This window comes from Magallana gigas, chromosome 9, assembly GCF_963853765.1.
Source record: "Magallana gigas chromosome 9, xbMagGiga1.1, whole genome shotgun sequence".
Taxonomy (NCBI): domain Eukaryota; kingdom Metazoa; phylum Mollusca; class Bivalvia; order Ostreida; family Ostreidae; genus Magallana; species Magallana gigas.
In genome coordinates this window covers 17097700-17120305 of record NC_088861.1, presented here as the reverse complement: position 1 = coordinate 17120305, position 22606 = coordinate 17097700, and the positions used below count along the sequence as shown (strand labels likewise).

Sequence of the window (22606 nt, the reverse complement as noted above, 5' to 3'; positions counted from 1 at the left end):
ATAATATTAATGTATTATTTTGAAATATAAATTTAAAAGCAAAATCTATAAATAATTATTAAAATGAACGCAAAACTTTAAAGACATTACCATAAAAAAGTTGTGTGTGTCCCAATGCTGTTTATACATGTATTTATTCTTAACATATTAAAAAAAATTGAATTGTATTTAATTACATTTGTAAAAGTAATTGAAAATAATTAATTAGATTTGAAAATATCAATGTAATTGTAATTGCAAGTAATTGACAAAATATTGATGTATATTTGACCCCAACCCTGGTAGACGTACGAAAGCCTGTAGGCTTGTCTGTAATCATTCAGCTCTTCTACTTCTTTTCCAAAAGCTTGGTTAACCAAACTTTACTTTAAATATCATTTAAAAAAAAAAGAAATTGGAACTTTCCAATAAATTGGTTTCTTTTCTTTTCAATATGACAGTAATAATAAAAAGACTGGACAAGTTCTTTGACTACTGACATAATTCTTATTTAAACTACTGAGAAGATTCTTTAAGATAGTTTATTTTGACATGTAGATAACAACATTTTGTAACATTACAATTACAAACATCGAAGAGCAGTTTAGAATATCTTTTCACAAAAGGGGCAAAAAAATTTATGTATTGTAGTTTGAAGTTAAATTTATGTGTCTGTAATATCAACAACAATTAATATCAAGAGGTATACAGTGGTCTTAATAAGAATTTTTGAAACAGAACTCGTAAAAATGTTATCTGAAGAGTCTAACACTTTAAAACTTATAGTATCATAAAAATAATTTACTATATATAGTTATATAAGTTTAAATTATAAAAACAGGAGGATGTAATTGGATTTATTTAGAGCTTAAAAGTTGATGCAAATAATTGTACAAAAGGTAGATACATATCATGCTTAGTTGAGCGGTTTGACCGAGAAGTATTTATATGTTTTTGATATGAAACAAGAATGTGACATGAATAAAATACATTAACTTTATAAAACATTCGATGAAACTTTTACACGTGAGATGGCATCAAATCTGTATTTTAGGCACTGTGTACGGGTAGTGAGATCAGAAAAAGCTGGAATGGGTAAAAGTCTTCACAAAAAGAGATTGACTGAAAAGCTTCAAACCAAAAACCCAATTGGAGCTGTGGAAGATTTTCCTTTATCAGTTACAATTCCATTGAGCCAAAAACAGATAGATGTTGTCGAAGTTTCAAGTAGAATCCTGAAATGTACACTGCCAAATGATGTTTTGTATCCACGGATATTCCATATTGATATTGCTTATGGGGTAAAACAACATTTTTTGCATTTATAAAAAAAATTAAGACCATTTATTTGTAAAAGCAAAGTTATGTAAGGCAGATTATTAATTGTTATTAGTTGTTTTAAATGTTTGGTTTGTTGTACAATTCTGTGTCATTAAAAAATACATTTTTAAGGTATATTTACACTCTGAATTCTATAACAATAACCGTTTAAATTCTAAATATTAACATTTGCTTTCCGTGAGGTAGGTTAAAAATATTTGCATTTTTATTCTTATAATTTTAGAAAAAAATAACTTTACTATAATCTAAATTAAAGAGTTATATATAGTAAAGGCGTAAAAATGTACTGCTTACGTGGACCCCTAAAATAGCTATCATTTATTTAATGTAATTCTTTGCTTCCTACGTACAGATGTACACGTTTTCATAATTTTCATTTTGATCCAAATGCCCACAATTTTCAATTATGGCATCTAAAAAATTAGCCTTTTCTCGCTATTTTCGCATTTTCATCACATAACGGCTTTTTTCAAGCTGTTTTTCTTTCACAAAACATTGATTGATTGCTTGAATAAACAAAATAATTGCATCACAGATGTATCTATCGACGACTTATGTGACAAAAAGTCTGTTCTTGTTCAAATTCAAAGCGTCTTTCTATATCTCCCATTAAAAAAAGATAAGAGAAATGCCAATTTTTACTGATTTTGATTAAATTACAATAATAGCGCCACTTCTGGACGTCATATGCTGTCAGTGAGTGTAAATAAATTAAATATTAAATAGGTGAACATATAATTATATCAACAATATATATGATTGTTATATATATGGTTATATATAACAATATTATATTAACTCTTCAAAAAACTAACATAACGATTTAATTTACCTAGAACACTTTAAATAATTACGAATTATGGGGCCTCACTTTACTCATATCATACACAATGTATAGTTCTTTGCTGTTTTGTTGCTATTAAATGTACTGGATACTTCCATTTACATTTTTTAAACTTTTTGTCAGGGGAGTTCTGTCAAGAAGTATGTGACCAAATCATACAATTCAAATGCATTTCTGTATAATAAACTGATTAGGATTATTACTTGTGGTTTTTGAGTTTCTTTACTACGAATATTTTTCATTATGACAGGAAAATTGTTTTTGTTTTAGGTTGAAAGATATGTTGGTTCCATGTTGTTCAACATGTTAATCTTGGGCAGTTTAATTGACGAAAGTGGATATATATTTCACAGATCAGAAACTGATCTGTACATCGTCGAAACAACTCTACCAAATGACAAAGATCAAGTACGTAATTTGTTAGAAGCTATTGATATAAAGTAAAAACATCATAGCAAAACTGTGCATTTAATGATAAATATCGCAAAATTTACGAACATATGTACATATCTTGCACAGCATGTTTTATGTCGTGTTGTAAAACTCTACTTATGTATATATATATATATATATATATATATATATATATATATATATATATATATATATATATATAAGGGTGCATTTAAATTAAACAAGACTTGTAAAAAGTCATATATGTATTACTTTGTTTTTCCCATTTATCATTACAAATTTGTGTATTACCTTTGCATTTGGTTAAACCTGGGTTTACACCTTTAACGTGTGGTCAGCGCTTATTTGTACGTTATCTTGGTGTTTCAATTATATTCCCTGTTTTAATGTGTACTTGGGTTTGTTTGATAAACACTGCCTGTGTAATGATTTAACTTTTTTTTTTACCAGCATCGTATATTAGGATGCATTTGCCACTAAGAAAAATAGAAATGTAAGATGTACATGTAGATCTATATTAGCGCAATAAGTAGATCATTACACCTCGAAACGAGAAAAATCATAGACTTAAATAGGGATCACAAAAAAGAGCAAACGAAATTGAATATTGCTAACATACATGTATATACGTCTCTTTCCAAATCAAGTTGTAATCAGTTTTTCCTCCAGAGCATTTGTGTTTGTAAACTATTTGACCATCAGTGATTAATGAAAAATGTAATTACTGTTTTTTTTTGCAAAGTGGTCTATTGTAAACTCCGCTCTACAATATACTACTAGTTTTAGATTGAATGTTATCGAGTGCATAGTTTCAACAATTTTAAGGTCTTTATTTTAGTAGATCGATTTGATTTAGAAAGAGATATTTCTAAACTGTAATATTCATTTTCAGTTGTTTTACTTGAAGACAAGTTTTTAAAATTGACCAAACGGAAAAAAAATAACCAAACAAACGAACGAACGAACGAGCATGGTTTAATTTTAGTCGATTTATATTTTAGAGTTTATCTTTAAAATTGAACCATTATGCAAATTTTTACAACCAATTCTCTTTGTTTGAATACAAATGTGACTGTTAGACCGGTTTGAAAACCGGCACCGGATAGCTCTGTTGGTACACTTAAATGGGGATTCAGGGGGTGCGTGTTCGAATCGGTTCCGTCTTTATTTTTCCCATTCCGTAACATTTAGTGGCTTGTTAACACCTGCCTTGACAGGTTAAGTTTTGCCAGGAAAAAGAGCCTGGTGTGTAACATTCGAAGGCGAATATCATTAAAGGGGAGAGGAAGGTGACGGCCAGACCGGTTCAAATACCGGCGCCATATACATATGTAGCTCGGTGTATACATGCAGAGTACCTTACAAGGAATTAAGGGGCCCTGGGCTTAAACTCGTCATAAACTTCTCCTATCCCGTTACATTTCGTACGGCGCAGGTGTACACTTGAGGTTCGAATCCTGGTCACAGCTCCGTATGTAATTGGATGGGAGATATAGTGACGGGTTAATCAGGTGCTCTAACCACTGAGCTATTTTGCAGTAATATTTGAACCGTTCTGATCGTCTTATAACAAAGGATATCTACTATCTATTTCTATTTTATGAATTTATATGCAACTAACAGGAAAGCGAGTTTGAATCGTCAGTTCAACTGTTGAATATTCTTCCAAGTGTAAGATGCATCTCGCCGGAAGAGGTTCTAAGAGATACCAATGGTAAGAATAAATGAACTTTTTACAAACATGTACATGTATTGACTTTTAATATATTTTACATAAGCCTTAGATATAAATCATCTAATATATGTAATTATTTGCCCATTTCGTTAGTTAAAAGGAATTGTTTATTTGATATTAAAGAGGTTTAGCAGACGAACGGGTACGCGTACTTGTATGTGTAGGTTACAAGTTAGAACTATGCGTACCAGCTCACATTACTCTTCTTGTTTAACAGTTGTGACGTGTACCTGTACGAGTTAATGTTTTAATGTAATTCTAGATATCATCTACTAAGCTGAGATTTTTAGTCAAAGACAAAAGTTGAGAATTCTGCATGTGTTAATCTTATTATACATTATATGTATCTTTTTATTTATCACAGATAAATAAAATAACAGAGCCATTGCATGTTTTGGAGGAAGAAATACGTGTATTAAAATTTCGATAACATTAAATTCTAATGAACATTTATGTTTGTTGATATTAGTATTCGCATTAAATATTCAGGCTTAAGAAATATAAACAAATTTGTTAAAATACATAGCCAACAGGGAAACAGAAGCTACAATATCGACCTTACAGGTACTTTGCAATTTACACGTATGTTTGTTCCGGTACATACGTGTAGAAATTCGTCATTACACAAACTGATGACGTTATACACATAATATCCTTTCTACACGTATACGTAAGCGTACACGTTGGTTTGCTAAACTTCTCTGTTTTAAACCTTTACAAAACTGAAGTTTACATTGTATTTTAGATATTAAATATATATAAACTGTTCTTAGTAAATTATTCTTGATAAAAGATATCCTTTTTAATCATACTTTAAATAGATAAAATATAAATTTGTAATTGCACGATTCTTAAAATAGACAGTGGAAATGACGTACATGTAGTTGGATTTGATGAAAAGAATTTTCAGTCCGATGAATATCAAAGACCATATCATTACCTGATGCACTATGAGAACAGTGTTGGAGATATTCCGGTTTTCAACAGAAATATCAAAGAGACAGACACAAAACAATGTTTGCAGGTGTTGACTCGGTAAGTTTTTATAATAAATATGTGAGAACGATTTCAAAGATCAGATCCTTTTCTTTGTTTACAAATTTTAGATTTCTAATACCATGCACTGTAAACTCATCAGAGTTTCTTTCATATATTTTTTTTATAGATTGATAGTGTACTGTAATAAGGACGTGACTTTAAGCATTCTTTTTATAATAAGAATTTGTATTCTCATAGAAAATTGGTTTCTAAAAGCTTATTTGTTTAGAAGAAAAAAACATGTACAGAATATTTATATATATATATTATATATATATATATATATATATATATATATATATATATATATATATATATATATATATATATAAATTTTTTCAGTCACTGTTGTGTGGAAAATCCAAGCTGGGCAGAGTTAAGAAACTTTATTCATTTTTTGAACACCCAATTGCAAGATTTCGAAAAATCCGTATATTGCAGTGCAATTTTACAACAAGATCTACCTGGATTTCCAGTCTTTGTTCTACGGTTTCTCATTCAAATGTCTAAGGTAATTTTCCTTTCAATTTGTATGTAATGAACAAAGTATAAATGCAAATTATCGTATTATGATCAGTACACATTTTATGAAATCGTGTTAAAAAGATTCGTTTATACCTTTGATACATGGAATAATAAACAATATATTTTGTTTTAACTTTTGTAAAGGATTTTTCAACGAGGTCATTAGATATAAGTGAGGGAAGAGAATATACTGACATAAGGATTGTCGCCGAAAACGACGACGAATCCTCTGTTTCTATGGAAGATGAATCGCATTATTCTGAAACTGATGAAGATATAAAACAGTTTCAAATGCGTAGAAAATGGGAAACAAGGTTTAGATAATGTTGTAATTTTTAATATCTAAACCTGCATGAATAATAGTAAAAAACAAATTAAAAAAAAAATGTATCATAGGTGTATGTTTTAAAATAGCTTACTTGGAAAAAATATCAATTGGGTTAAAAAAGTAGCAACAATAATAATTCAAATTTCTACTATTTATCTTTTAAAAAAGGTTAATTCACAGTTTATGAATATCGATACTGAAAGTCTGTTCCTATACTTAATAACCAGTTTAGAACTTTTCAATTTGACATATTAAATGTATGTATATTTCCTTTTTCTATAACTAGTGCCCATCCTTACCTCTTTTTCAACCCGGATCAAAACACAATTACGTTCATTGGATTTAACATCGATAGATATAGCAGAAATCTGGTTGATCAACAAACTAGGATGATATTGGAAAGAAACATCATGAGCAAACAGCTTTGGGGTGCTTTGCGAGCAAATAATGTCCCACTGCAGGAAAACTTCGATGATTTGAGCAGGTATTAAAGAAAAGTAATGCAATATTTAAAGCTTTGCTTATCGTTAGCACGAAAGAAATTTTTTATTTATAATTGCTTTTTTAATTTTTGTTTTCAGAGAACAAAAAATAGAAAGACTTTGTAGGGTTGTTGGAAACGATTTTCCACAGGATCCAGATGAAACATATGAACTCACGACAGACAATGTAAAGAAGATGATGGCTATATATATGAGATTTAGGTAAAGATTTCTGATCGAATACCCATGTGTCTTTGATTAAACCATTCAATTTTACATAATTGCATAGGTTCCTTACTATATATTCACAAACAATCAAATTAAAAAAGTACAATCTGTTTACCGATATCGAAAATAAGAGTTTTTAGCTGACCGAGACGAAGTCGGGGGGAGCTTTATGCTTTACATCCGGTATTGGCTTCAGCTACCAGACCTGTTTGAAGGTTTTGGAGCTGGTCCTGTATCTAAGTTATTACCTGTCCTATAACACCAAACCTGCATGGATGATGCATCTGGACCTACTTATGAACTTTAGTTATATGGATGCTGAATCTGGGCCATGAATTTCAGATGTTGGAGGAGGTTAAGGCTTTTAGAACAGGTTAATGTTATTTGAGCAGATGCTCTTTGATAGACATATCTACCTTATTATTATGCCTCGTGCAAACAAAGTTTTTGGTATGTATAGGAATCTTTTTGTCCATCTGTCCTTTCGTTGGGCTGTCTGTCCGGTTGTCAGTCCTTCTGTTTGTCCGTCTGTCTGTACAATCGTGCCTGAGCTATATCTTTCTTATGGAGAAAATTAAAAGTTCATACTTAACACAAAGATTGCTTATGACCTTATTTTAACTTAAGTTTATTCGGTGAAGTTCAAGGTTACTGGAAGGTAAATTGCAAAATACATGTCCGGTCTATATCTTTTTTTTGAGAAATATTAGAAGTTCTTACTGCACACAAAGATTATTTATGACCTGAGTGAATGCCATGATTTATACCAAAGGTCATTGGGGCAAATTCAACGTCATTTAAAGAAAAAGTTTATAATTTTTGTCTGCTTTTGACCTTTCTTATTGAGAAACATTGGAAGTACTTACGTCACATAAAGATTGTTTATGACATGAGGAGAATCATAAACCTGACCAATGGTCAGTTGTGCAAGTTCAAGGTCATTGTTGAAAGAAATGTTTAATTCCTGTGTAAACCATATCTCGTAATGGAAAATGATAAAATTTAAAATTCGATACAAAAGATTGCTTGTGACCTGTAAATATGTCTTGTCTTTGAGCAACATTGTTACATTAATTTGTAGCTTGCTCACAGTACTTCTAATTAGTCCAACCTTTACCAAATGTTCATGGATTGTTTATCATTTGATGGCGTTGCACTTAATAGGCTTGAATGTGAATCTGAGTCAGAGGTTTCGGATATTGGAAAAGCTTAAGTTTTTGTTTAGAGCAGGTGCCCTTTGATAGCCACATCTAAGTTATAACATCCTATTTTCACCAAACTTGCATGGGTCGTGCCTCTTATGATACTTCTGCACTTTGCAGTTTTGAATGTTGAATCGGAGGCAAATTTCAGATGCTGGAAGATGTTTAGATTTTTTCAGCTGGTTAAAGTTTTTGAAGCAGATGCCCTTTGATAGACAAATCTAAATCATTATTGGTTCAATTTTTATAAAAATTATGAAATAGTTGATGCATCTTGCGATACTGGTGCATTCCAAAGGCTTGAATACTGAGTACTGAATCTGGGTTTGGATGATGGAGGAGGTTAAGGTTTTTGGAGCAGGTCACATGTTTATGTAAATAATAGTACTAACTTATTTTATCTTAACTATGCATTTACAGTATCTAGATGCTTAGGCAAGTTTAACATATTAGACAGTCTCAAATTGTGATTCTTACGATATTTTCCTCTATGTTGATGTGCTGTATTGTAGTAATGACATGATGTTGTAGTATATGACGATAATATTGTAAAATATTACATGATTCAATATGATATGGTATCATATTTTGGTATGATATCATATATTATGGTTTTGTATCATATGATATTATTTTGTATTAGATGAAATTTTATTTTTTGATCTTATATTTTATGACATAAAAAGTATTAAAATGATATTGAATCATATCAAATATTATCTTATTGTGTCGTATTATGCAATACCATATACATGTATGATTGTCTTCTGATATTGTATCATACGATATCATACGATATAATATCATATGATATAATGTCATATAAAAAATTTCATATGTTACAATATCATGTGGTATGGAATCAAACTATATATTTTTTTATGATATTTTATTATTTAAAAGAATATCATGTGATAAGATTTTGAATAAAAACTTATCAAACAATACTGTATAATCATATCATAAGATACATTATTGTTTCATGTAAAAATTGTTGCATTAATTGAAAGGAAATTTTATGATAAAATATCATATATTATACGATATCATATCATATTTCACAATATCATATAACATGATGGATATCATATCTTCATACAATGTTTTATCATATAATACAATATTATGATAAAATTTTACAGCATTGTATTGTTTGATATAACATATAACACAATATGATGTTGTATCATACTGTACAATATTGTATTGTAAAGAAGTGTATTGATTCATATTTTTTTATCATACAATACAGTGTGCAATTAACATGTAATATGATACAATTTGGTATTATATGTTATACAATAATAATAAAAAAACCCACAACAATTTCCAATATTTTAATAAAGATAATTAACTATGGTTTACATTTTATAAGATAAAAGTAGTCTCGTAAAAGTGATGCCTTATCTCGGTAAGCTCTGTAATCTTTGATTACCTATATTTAAATTGATAGTTTTGCTATATATAACATTTTAAAATTAGGTTTTTACCCATAAAGGCAAAACTAGTACGCATTTTAAATTATTTTCTTGACCATTGTAACTATCGTAGCCGAACTTTGTCAGATGTTAATAATTATATTTTTATTTATAGATGTAACATACCAGTGATTGTCATGGGTGAAACCGGATGTGGAAAGACTTGTTTGATAAAATTCCTCTGCTCCTTGCAATGTCCGGCCGGTGTACCTATGAATACAATGACTTTAATGAAGGTAAATCTTTCCCAGAATTTTACTGTCTTTAGGCAATTGTTATGAAATTTTAATTTTTGCAAACGCGCAAATTTATAAAAGGTGTGAATTTGTAGTGAAAACAATTTGATTTGTGTCCTGGCATTAGTAACTATGGAAATTGTCACATGTTTAGAATTGGCTTTTATATAATGAACACATTTTAACAAATTTTCTTTGCTGATTTTTACACTTTCGTCTGCGCAATGTAAATAATTTTACATTTAAAAACACATATCTTAAAATAGAGATTTAACAAAATTTAATTTTATCTTTGTTAACTTAAACAATAAATTTGTTATACTTTTTTGTAACTACAGTCATTTGAAATGTTTACACACGTTGATTTTTGCTTTATAACGATTTTGTTTGCATAGTTATCATTAATTCTCTTTAAAATTGAATATAATTATAACGAATTTCGTTTATGACGAAATATTTTTGGGGTAATCGCAGTAAGAAAGTTTTACAAAGCATACATTACGCAAATAAATGACAGAACTGATATCTTTTATTAGGTGCATGGTGGAACGACAAAGAAACACATTATAGAAAAGGTCAAGCAAGCTGAGTCTCTTGCCGAATCCAATTGCCGAGAACATGGAAAGCATATCATCACTGTTCTCTTCTTTGATGAGGCAAACACGACAGAGGCAGTTGGCTGCATTAAAGAAATCATGTGTGACGGAACTATTGATGGACAACCATTAGCTTTAAACACGAACTTGAAACTCGTGGCCGCTTGCAACCCATACCGAAAGTAGGTGTTTATATCAAAATTGTTTCTGACACTTATTTCAGTTATTCATATTGAGTAAGTAGAACACTGTAAATGAAACAATGAAAAATTTGTTGATAACGATATATATTCTTATAAGGAGGTAAACAAATATATTGCGAAGACAATGCGTCATAATAAAGTTTTTAACGCGGACAAATTAATCAAAATTAGATGCATGTAGATTGTGGTTGTTTATTTTCATGGCTTTATATACAATTTAAAGCACAGCTAGATTGATTTCTCGGAAATATGGTAGAAAAAATACACAGTGTTTGAAAATATAATTTTTGTTCAAATACTCAGACCCTTCTTTTAGTCTATTGCGATTAATTGTAGACATTCAGACGAAATGATTGACAGACTTGAAAGAGCAGGTCTTGGCTATCATGTGAATTCTGATGAAACGGATGACAAGCTTGGTAAATAAATACATTAAAATGAAATATCATTCACACTTACAATACACCAAATACAGACTTGTGTACTGAATCTAAAATTCAATATTGAGATTTCAATAAACATATTATTTAACATAAATGAAGTTTTACAATAATGAAGTTTTACAGGTATAACTGTGTATACATATACAAAAAAGCAATATATTCTTTGACACAGGAAGAATACCTATGCGTCACCTGGTGTATCGTGTGCAACCCCTTCCTCAGAGCATGTTGCCCTTGGTGTGGGATTTTGGACAGCTTGACAACAATGTTGAAAAGCTGTATATTATACAAATGGTTCAAAGATGTGTATGTTTAGTTATATTATGTTGATTGTAATGCAACAAATTTTGGAAATGATACACAAGCGACTTACTCAAATTACTTAAAAAGAAACCTTCATGTCCCATTGTGTACAAGTAACTAGTCACTATGCTAAGGATGATTAATATTATATAATGTTTGCAAAAAAGTTCCGTTCTGAAATTTTGTAAAAGATGAACCCTCGACATCAAATGAAATATAATCTCTTTCCGTCTGAATAATAAAGACCCAACTTGAAGAATTTTAGAGACAAATTTGCCTATACACTTACAGCTTGTTTTCTGAACACTCATTATATACAAACAAAAAATAAATTTTGCTTATAAAAAATATAATTTTTGTCTATATCTCGAAAGGTACGAAATGGTACATTGCCTCCCGTCAACAGAAGAATTATCTCTATTCTGAGCGATATTCTTGCTGCATCACAGGAATTTATGAGAAACCAGAAGGTAATTACTTTAGAATCATTTGTAAATACTAATATTGAGTACTAACATTTGACTGTATCTTGTTTGGACATATCTTGATTATTTAATAGGATGAATGCAGTTTTGTGAGTCTAAGAGATGTTGAAAGAACACTCAAAGTGTTTGGCTGGATGTACAATCAAACGGAGATTTTTGACGCCATGGATGACGTGGAACTCGAAGAACAGGACGATGAGGAAGATATGATTCAGCCAGCGGCTAGTGTAAATATTTTAGAACATCATTTACTAGCTACGAATGGTAGACTAAAATATTCTGAAGAAACACTCCCATATATTTTTAACGAAGCATTATTATTAATGTTGGGGATGATTATTCGTTTTCCGTTGAAGGTTTTGGTTAATGACAATAAGAACTAAATATTAGTTTTTTTTTTATCTGAAATAAGTGTACATTGTATATATATATATGAAATTATTTTAAATAAGTATTTTTTTTTCTTACAGCGCTCTCAAGATGCAAAAATGACAAAAGCGTTGCTACTGGCTCTAGGAGTTTGTTATCATTCATCATTAAAATCCAGAGAGGAGTATAGAGAATACATCACAGATTACTTTGCTTCGCCATTAGAACTTTCAAGAGGAGCAGAAGAAATGAAAAGGGAGATAACAAGGTATACAAACTGTTCATAAATTAAATCTAACATATAAAAGTTATGTGTTATTTTAATGTTTTTTTTTTGCTTCATAAAACAGGTGCCAGATGGCCTTTTTACAGAATTTAAAATTAAATGACAACATTGCAAAAAATCTTGCTTTGAGAGAGAATTTCTTCATGATGGTTGTGTGTGTCGAACTTCGAATCCCATTATTCCTTGTTGGAAAACCCGGCAGTTCGAAATCCCTGTCCAAAACAATTCTTGACCACAACATGCAAGGTCGTGATTCAGATTCGTCTCTTTTTAAAAGCCTTAAGCAGGTAGGCCAAGTATAACTATAAATTATTGGAAATTTTCAAACATTAATGAAGCAGAGATTAGAGAGTTCATTACTTATTAAATGGCCCGTATCCAGTATAAAAGTGCATAGTATATTTTTAATTTGATCATTACTGTTCACAGGTGCAGCTTATTTCCTTTCAATGTAGCCCACTTGCAACTGCCGATGGTATTTTAAAAACATTTAATCAGGCTAGCTCTTTCCAGAAGAGCAAAGATTTGGAAAAGTTTGTATCTGTTGTTGTTCTTGATGAAGTAGGACTAGCAGAGGATTCACCAAGAATGCCATTGAAGGTTAAACATTATTTCGTTAGGCTATTAGCATAATGTAATTATTACTGTTGAAAATATTTAGTTATAAAAACGTAGAAGCACTGCTTATCTTATTGATAGTTTGTTGTAAAAAAAAATGTATAACATAACTCATGCACATTTTTAATGTCTTGAAGTATTGGCTTCTTTTTTATTATTGCCAAAAAAATTAAGAGAAAAAAACCGCTGCATATCTTTTTTCGCCATCAACCATACAATTATTTTTTTCATCCAGGCTTTACATCCACTGTTAGAGGATGGTTGTCCTGATGATGAAGAATACGAGGATTATAAAAAGGTTTATAATCGAAACATAATTTACACATTTGCAGAAAAAAACCCGTAAAACTTTTTTTTGAGATATGGCAAATGGCAATAATATCTATAATCTTTTACAAGGTTTCTTTCATTGGAATATCAAATTGGGCTCTTGATCCAGCAAAAATGAATCGTGGAATTTTGGTTCAAAGAGAAGTGCCTGATGAGCAGGACCTAATTGAAAGTGCTAGGTAATTCATTAATCATTAAGGAATATTCAAACATAAATAATGTAACCAACATGATACAAACTGAATAAACATATAATTTTTGCGCTTGTTTTTGTAGAGGAATATGTGAACACGACGATGTTTATCTGTTGATTGAAGATCTAATTCCGAGATTGGCACAGGCTTATCTCCATGTCTTTAACAAGGCTTGCAATAGCGACACACTGTTTAGAAACATTGATGATGTTCCTTCAGAAAATCTTCTGAAAGCAAGAGAATTTTTTGGATTGAGAGACTTTTACAGGTTCTTAAGGATTATTAATTTTACTTGAATTTGTTAGTTTATCCTTACAGCTCCCTTTTTAAAGATTGCCATATCTAAACTGTTTTGTATTAATAGTCTAGTAAAAATGATCTGTGCTGTTGCTGTGGAAAATCGTCGAAGTCCTACTCCGCACGAAGTAATCATTGCAATTAAAAGGAACTTTGGTGGGCTAGAAGGTCTTGATCCTGTTCAAGAGTTTGGAGAGTTTTTACCGTTCATTCTGCAAGAACGGGTATTGCATTGAACAGTTTACATTTATACAAATTATTAAAACATATTTCTTTGCACGTTATAAAAGTAAACTTTAAAAAATTTTCAAAATGCATCTGAAACTATCAAATGATTTCCATTCAAGTTACAATGGAAATGTATAGCCGCTATAAAAAAGGATAACCCAACTTGTTAAAGGCTGACTTTTGCTTCTAAAAACCCGGGGACTTAAAAAAACTTCGATAATTTAAGTGATTTTCAAATATCATAAATCTTTGGCGGTAACGAGATTACTTCTATTCAAACGATAAAATGAATATCATTAACTATTATAGAGACTTGGGCCTTGCATTTTTCTTGAAAGCTTTATATGAATTTTCAGCCAGAGAACCGCGGTGTTAAAACGGATACAGCACTACTGCGAGAATGCCTGCAATATGAAGAAAACAAAAAGTAATGATCATTAACTTGCAAAAGTATTCTACCTTTAAGTAATGATTAGCCTCCCACCTATTAATCTTTTATAATTTGCTCAGTGTTATTTACATTTCTTAACTGTATTCTACATAGAGAGTCGAGGTACATTCTACTGCTGACTGAGAACTATGGGGCATTAAATCTTCTTCATCAACTGATGGGAAATGAAGAGAACACTCACGTTATATTTGGCTCAAGTTTTCCAAGAGACCAAGAATACATCGAAGTATATAATCTCTCTCTCTCTCTCTCTCTCTCTCTCTCAGAGCAAACTCTCATCATGTATCTTTTTTATTTTGTTATACTTTCATGTTAAATACTGAAATCTGATTGGTTTAGACGCAGTTCATAATCCGTTCTATTACCCTCAGCGTTAGCAACGCACTTAGCAACGGGTAACATTAAAAATTGTTACATGCGCGAAAATTATGCGCCTACGGTTCGCCGTAGAATTCACGTTATTCCCATGTTAAGCAGTGAAGTTTTCTTTAAAATTAAGACATTCAGTATAACAAAATAAATAGTGCCTGTTTGGGAGGATAACAGTTGAAATTGACACCCCTCGAAAACCATTGTCAACCGACGCTTCGCGTCGGTTGACAATGGTTTTCTCGGGGTGTCAATTTCAACCGTTACCCTCCCAAACAGGCACTATTTATATAATATCACCATGCAAACAAAGTTTAGAGGTATATAGGAATCACCTTGTCTGGCCGTCTGTCTATCCGTTCCTCTGTCTGTGCAATCGTGTCCGGTCCATGTATGTCTTATGGAGAAACATTGGAACTTCTAACTTCAAACAAAGATTGCTTATGACATGAGTGTGTGTACCCAGAAGGAAAAGTGCAAAATTTGTGTATCCGGTCTATTATAAATGTTTCTTAAGGAAAAACATTGAAATTTCTTACTTCACAAGAAAAAAAGTGTAAAATTCGTGTGTGGTCTATATCTTTCTTATGAAGAAATATTTGAAGTCTTTATTTCACACAAAGATTATCTATATATCTGCTATATATATTTCTTAAAGAGAAACATTGGACACTCCTACTTCACATATTCCTGCATGGGCGGCATATCTTGTAATGAAAAAATGATTAAAACTAAAATTTGACACAGAAATTGCTTGAGACCTCTAAACATGTGAGGTTTATTCTTTTTTGCAAGTTCAAGGTCACTGTAAGAAAATGATGCATAGATTACTTTCCAATAGAGAAAAACCGGTACTTAAGTTATTATATTTTCTTTGCAGAGGGTATCATTTGTGAGCTCACAATACCTGTGTTATTTGTTGTAGACAATGCGTAAATATTTTGAATGTTTTAACCAAAAAGTTTTACTATGCATTAAGTAACATACATATGTAATTTGTTGTTATAGTCTGTCCCAAGATATTTTTGCCGCATATTTTCTTAAATTATTCAATATTTATAAATACCTCTTGGTTCAGACGATGTTCATTCAATAGTATGAAAAAATCCCAAGATTTCCCCTTTGAAACGCCCCCGCTAGCTTGTCGGGCATCAGTACACGGCTAAAAATAAAAAGTCTACGAGGTTTTTCCATTGCCAAGGAGATGAAGACGCCCGGATGATAACGTTGAAAAATTGCGCGAGGGGTCCCGAGTATTTCCGAATGGAGAAAAGATGTCAACATTCCCCATTATAAATCTCCGTAGGAAATCTGTTTTCGTTCCTGTGAATTTTTACGGGGGGAAAATGATAATGTGTGAATGAAGTTATCTTGGGAATTTTCCCTTTCATCGATTTTAATTGCACTTCAGTCACAGGTATGTGTATTTTTATTAAAAATCGTTCAAATATGCAGCATAAATATCTTGGGACAGACTATAGCACAGAACCTTGTATTCTAGTTAATGTTTTTGAAACCTATATATAGTCTTCCAATTGTAAAGTAATATTTTAAAAGAGACACCTTAAAGATCTATAAAATTAAATGTGGGTTTAATTTACATTATGCAACAATTAAGAAATTAATCGAGTTGAAAATGTTTCTTAATGATGATTCTTCTGTTATAAAATGAAAATTATACTATTATAATTGAACTTATTCTTCCTTTTTCCATTCTTTGACTTTAGATTTGCAGAAATATAAACCGAATAAAGGTTTTCATGGAAACAGGAAAGACGGTTGTCTTATTGAATTTAGAGAACCTATATGAAAGTCTATATGATGCTCTTAATCAAGTATGTTCTGATTTGTAAATATTTTGTATAACAAAGTTATCGTTTTACAAATTTTTGATAACCTCAAACAGTTATAGTAAATATATATTTTCAAGTTGTTTGTACCAAAATGCTCACATTTATTATTAATTTCATGAAAGTAAACTTTAAGTTTTGATAATAGTTCCCAATCAATATATATTTTAGTATTATATGGAAAGTGGCCCCGATAGATACATAGATCTTGGTCTTGGGACCCACAGAGTGAAGTGCAAGGTGGACAAAAAGTTCAGGTAGATAAGTTAAACATACATTACTTTACATGTACCTCTCGTTATATTCCCTAAAATGCTTGGAATGATCTCTTTTCTGCCAAAATGCTTCATTGATTTAAAACATTCCCCATTTGAGCCATATCCTTTGTCAAATTAGGAAAACATCAATGATTATTTTGTTTCCAAAACAATATTGTCATATATGTTTGAAGAGGTTAACATTATAGTAATCACGTACATGTAAGAAAAAGAACGACGAAAGGAATTAAATCATATTTTAAAACGCAGAAGATGTATAGACACTTTGACAAAAATTTGTTAGCCTAGTTATCCGTTTTTAAAGCACTAAGCATAGCTCAGCGCTTTATTGGCGTTAGACTTCTACTTCCGGTGCATCGAATAACTGCCCCCTATTAGCAGAAATATACATCATTGAAACTGGTTGGGGAACCAGTTTCATGGGTTTAGGCACATAACTGCACGGACTATTGTGAATTTAATGTGCAGGGCTTACGTACATCACTGCAGGGGCTGCTACGCAGTGATTATAGTCAGCCTTCGGGCTGATTTATTAAGTTATAGTGAAACTTCAATTAAATACGCTTGCGTAAATTGGAAATCTGGTAAGGATTTACTAGACAGTCCGTGTTAGTGAAATTCAAAGAAGTTATGAAACTGGTCAGTTTTAGGTCAAACTGCATTGTATACGTGTACACTGCTACACACTTGCCTCCTCACATACAGTTTTAAAAATATATGTCACTCACAGTACATCTGCATATTAATTATTCAACATATTTATATCTTGTATTTTTATACATGTAGAGTGTGTAGTCTCTTGTCACCTAAAATGTATATTCCAGTGGCTGAGTTTCTTAGCTTTTAAAAAAGCTAATCTTGTGAGTGCATAAACAGAAGCTGGAATGTAGAAAAACCAAAACGACTTGTAAATAGCCACATATAGTTCTTGGTGTTCGCCGCTTTCCTCATAGCACATATATAAGGAACTTAACACTTTAATTTTGCATAGTAGATCTCATCTGTGTGGACGTATATTTTACGTCGCTTACATTTGTTACTTAGACGCAACAACTTACCAGATAAATGCAGTACATATGCAGAAGAAGATTCAGAACATCAATTATAATGGTCAATACAATACCTTTATAAAGAAAATGCACGCGTATAACGACAATACAAGTGCAGACATTTGTCAAACAAACGCATTTAACACGTTGCACACAAGGTACATGTACAGATATGAAATAAAGAGTAACAAAATCAAAGGCTTTTATAAAACATGATTCTGGCAGGTGTCCATTTAGAAGTCGTGTTCAGCTTTGATTTAAATTAACTTTAGTGTATATGATAAATCATAATATACATGTATATATAAAAGAAACGTAATTTCGACCAAATTTTCTTAACCAAATTAAATTAAATAAGGATACATTTTGGATGAGTACAATTTAAACGGCATTTAGACCCTTCTGGCATTAGATACTTTCAATAAATGTCGATAAGTCTCATTTCTAACTAAGCTTGCACAAAGTAAATTTCCTTTAGAACCAAGCTAGGTTAGCGCTTTTCAGTACTTTCAGTACTTTGATTTAATTATGCTTTTTTGCTGATGATCATTAACCTATATTACTCTCGAAAATGTTTGTTACTCAAGGTTTTACCTATAAATGCATAATATATCATTTAATAAAAGAAATACACACATTAATCATGAGAGTTTTAAAATGTTCTATTCATTAATTTAAGAGGGCCATGTAAGAAAACAGAGTGACTGACATGTACGTTCTTACAGCTCAGGAAAACATTATGTGTCATTAAAATAATGTTTTAGGCTAGTGGTTGTAGCAGAAAAAAGAGTTGTCTACAGAGAATTTCCAATTCCACTTATCAATCGAATGGAAAAGCATTTCTTGACTGTAGAAGGAATGCTCACAGACGTCCAACTAAGACTGTCTCACAAATTGGAGCAGTGGGCCAGAGAATTTTCCAGTGTGGCTGACAGGTTTGAGCATTAAATCAAATTATAAAGTTTAACGTGTTTCAGATATAGCATACATCCGTTAGATTGTGTCGTGTAACAAGAATGAAGGCAATTTTCAATGGAAAGACAAGTAGGCCTAAGTAATTGTATATCAAATATGCAGCCAAACGGATAATAATCCGCGAAATAAATGATCACATCTATAAACACACTTAAACATATTACTGTTGAAAATAAAAATACATACTTACTAATACATGTATCCCTGCATAGGAGTATGAAGAGAATATTTTTATTTCAGCGAGACTATTAGAATAGAGGAGGTTTTCATTGGCTACAATAAAGACACAGCAGCAGGAGTAGTACTCAAAGCTTGGGAAATATGCTCCAAAAACAGCATGGAGGAGAATGACTCTTTACAGCATGTATGAATGTTTTTAAGTTCATAATATTTTGAATGTAAATCCTCGAAGCACTCCCTCTGTGTAGAAGGGACATAATGAACCTATGGCCATGTTTGCATTAAATTTGCGTATTTGAATGTTTGTGTTTATTGATAAAAAGTTGACCTCTCAACAAAATTTCTTTAGTCCTTTTTGGATAGGGCGTTTTTCTCCAAAATTTGAGATGTAAAACATGTAATTATAAAAAAATTGTGGTCTTTTGATTATTTGATCTATGAGCAATTTAGTAATCTCGTTCGACCAAATGATGATAAGATTAAGAGGTATAAAATATTTTGATTTTTATGGGTTTTTTTTCTAAGAGAGTCCTAGAGGCAGCAAAACATATTCTCCTATGGGGATGTACTCCAGACGCTGTGCTCAGATTAAACAAGACAGAACAGGAAATATTTGCAAAACAATATATGCAAGTATATTTCAAGGACCAATGCCATGAGAGCTTATGTGATTTTCTTCAGTTTAGAAAGAAACATGATGGATTTGGAGGAAATTTTATTCAGGTATTCGGTAATCTGTGAAGTTAATTAGAGGTTTCAATGGTTAAACAATTTATTTCATATAACAAGTGAAACCAATACATGTATTAAGTTTAGATACTATTTTTTTTTCATTTTGCAGATCACAACACACTCAAAGCTTATGTCAGAGACTGACAAACAAGTAATAGAAAGAAAATTACCATTTTTATCGGGAAAGGTTTCTCTTCTTTCATTGCAAGCATTTGACACAGAGCAGCAATTTTCTAACCAGATCAGGTTATATGTTTTAAGCTAATATTATATTGTATAGTGTGAAGCTTTTGTAATTATATCATAATTCTGATTGGAAAAAAAGAGCTTTATTCTCAACGATTTGCATTTTTTTTGGTGTCCCGAAAAATTGTTGATGTTTTTTTTTACCATTGTTTTTCCTATTATTTTTGTAGAGAAATCTCGCAAAAAGGAAAAGAACTGTTGCTCATTCAGTGTGACACTGGAGACGAAAATTCTAGTTTGGTTGAATGTGCCAGATATTGTGTGCAACGAGAGCTGCAAACTAACGAACTAGATCTCTGCGTAATCTTTTTAGTGCATTTATCAAGAGTCAGTAAATCCTTTTTCTCCGGATTTCAGGTAAACATTGACTGAAAGGTACATGTGATAAGTTTTAAAATTTAAATTAATGGTTATTGATTTATTTTAAGACTGCAAATCTGCTTTAACACGTATCAGCAAATGTGATTTTCTTTCCAACCATCAGACAGGACGCTGGATTTCTGTTCACATTGATGAGCTGAGGTTGACTTCACTCCCTTGCATTCAAGACCTCATGACAAAGTCAATTTCCGCAATCCTACAGGAGAGTCTCTGCTCTGAAGAAAATTTTTCAGAGGAAGCTGAATATGAATCGGCCATGGCAGATTTACAGGTAGATGTAAATCACAGTTCATTATGTGTAAAAAAAATTTCAAATAGTATGTGTGGTTGTTCTTAAAACCAGGTTGTATTGCATTATGTCAAATAAATCACATATTCATTTTTATGTTAATGAGGTTTTTGCTTACACGAGAACAATAAACAATTTTTTTCAGCAACTTTCTACTAAGCAATTTTAATATTACCATTTTCCCTTATAATATATTAAAGAACTGTGTCACAATATACGAACATTAATTTTTAAATCTGTGCAAAATTATTTATAGTCCGATCGGATGGTTTAATGAGACTTCTTAAATATAAATACTTTCAAAACTTTATTTGATATGTTTTGTATAGCTGAGAAACGTGTGCCGGGCGATTCATCATAAATTTAGACATATGATTTCATTTTGTAGGAACGCCATGTGAATTTAAGAACAGTTCTTTTTAACTGTATACATCCTGCTTTGGCGAGTATAACCGAAGTTGACGATAACCAAGAGAGGTCCATAAAACGAATAAAATTTATCTTCAAGGAACTCAATAAGAGTAACCAATTGACAGAAGGTAATTCCCAATTACGAAAACTTTTTGGAAGAGTATCATTTCAAAGCAATTCTGTTCATTGTCAGTATAAAACTAGATAAATCTCTCATTTTTGGAAGGATTCTGCACGTCAATTTCTTTTCTATAGAATAAGGTATCCTGAACCAAATTCTTAATAAACATAATATTCATTAAAAATATATAAAGAAAATCAAAATAAACGGCAATGCATATGAACGTGTTGAAGGAAACGAAAAATATATGTTAATTAATTTGAAAGATAATTTTAAACCAGTTTTAATAATTCTTGGCTGTATGGAGAAATAGATATAGTTTTTTTCAGTAGATAATAATTATTCACAATTAAAATTTCAACTTGCTTTGCTTTAAAACTGTATTATTTAGGACGATTTGGATACTGTCTTATAAAGCACATTGTGACAATACTATCAAAGTACAGTACCGACTCAATTTTATACAACGAATCGTGGATACAAAGTGAAGCAGCTATGTCTACCAGCGTGAACAAAACCGGTACTTTAAGGTATAATACTAATTCTTATAAATGCTGTTTATTATTCTCCAAGCTTGACCAATAAACTTGGATCGTTACTATGACCAGTTCGTTTATTTGATGTATTTCTTCCACAAGATTACAACAAAATTTTCTATTTATTAAATTAGTAATTTACGTGTTAAAAATGAAGTGTTTAAATATTCCAGGGCAAGCTGTCAAAGAATCATTGAGGACAGAGTGACACCTCTCCTTGCAAAAATTGTTGCCTTTGTGGATACAAACAACAATCTGTCGATTCTGGAAAGTTCTGATCGTGAAGTACAGTGGCTAACAGATCTTTGGCTTGGAATATTCAACTCAATTGACGTTGAAATTCTGATAAAAATTAAAGTTCCGCAGGTTATGAATACCGGTGCAAATCATTTGGCGTCAGCGACTTTTCCTTTTTCATGGCTTATATATGAGGCTGTTGAACAATTTCTTCTGGTTACATCAGAAAATGCTATAGGTATATGTAAAGTATTTTATATCGAACACTTTCCAATTAAAACATCAAAGATTTTCTTTTGTTATTGATTTGTTGCCGATG

At 31.1% G+C, this 22606-nt stretch overlaps 1 protein-coding gene across 2 annotated transcripts in view; it reads left to right on the top strand.

The window, feature by feature from the left end:
- Nucleotides 1-22606, top strand: part of LOC105325920 (E3 ubiquitin-protein ligase rnf213-alpha) — a 69151-nt gene that overhangs the window by 27437 nt on the left and 19108 nt on the right. For both annotated transcript variants that reach the window (XM_034476075.2, XM_066071144.1), the window contains exons 28-61: nt 1034-1280; nt 2435-2572; nt 4202-4292; nt 5174-5348; nt 5694-5862; nt 6021-6190; nt 6491-6688; nt 6786-6908; nt 9710-9830; nt 10367-10608; nt 10966-11048; nt 11245-11378; nt 11750-11845; nt 11935-12087; nt 12331-12497; nt 12580-12802; nt 12945-13115; nt 13369-13431; nt 13533-13642; nt 13740-13925; nt 14022-14178; nt 14539-14609; nt 14727-14859; nt 16730-16837; nt 17024-17109; nt 18944-19114; nt 19395-19518; nt 19860-20057; nt 20176-20312; nt 20483-20669; nt 20797-20964; nt 21371-21521; nt 21906-22044; nt 22224-22525. In XM_034476075.2, the coding sequence (XP_034331966.2) occupies nt 1034-1280; nt 2435-2572; nt 4202-4292; nt 5174-5348; nt 5694-5862; nt 6021-6190; nt 6491-6688; nt 6786-6908; nt 9710-9830; nt 10367-10608; nt 10966-11048; nt 11245-11378; nt 11750-11845; nt 11935-12087; nt 12331-12497; nt 12580-12802; nt 12945-13115; nt 13369-13431; nt 13533-13642; nt 13740-13925; nt 14022-14178; nt 14539-14609; nt 14727-14859; nt 16730-16837; nt 17024-17109; nt 18944-19114; nt 19395-19518; nt 19860-20057; nt 20176-20312; nt 20483-20669; nt 20797-20964; nt 21371-21521; nt 21906-22044; nt 22224-22525 (5192 nt within the window). The remainder of the gene's footprint in view (nt 1-1033; nt 1281-2434; nt 2573-4201; nt 4293-5173; nt 5349-5693; nt 5863-6020; nt 6191-6490; nt 6689-6785; nt 6909-9709; nt 9831-10366; nt 10609-10965; nt 11049-11244; nt 11379-11749; nt 11846-11934; nt 12088-12330; nt 12498-12579; nt 12803-12944; nt 13116-13368; nt 13432-13532; nt 13643-13739; nt 13926-14021; nt 14179-14538; nt 14610-14726; nt 14860-16729; nt 16838-17023; nt 17110-18943; nt 19115-19394; nt 19519-19859; nt 20058-20175; nt 20313-20482; nt 20670-20796; nt 20965-21370; nt 21522-21905; nt 22045-22223; nt 22526-22606) is intronic.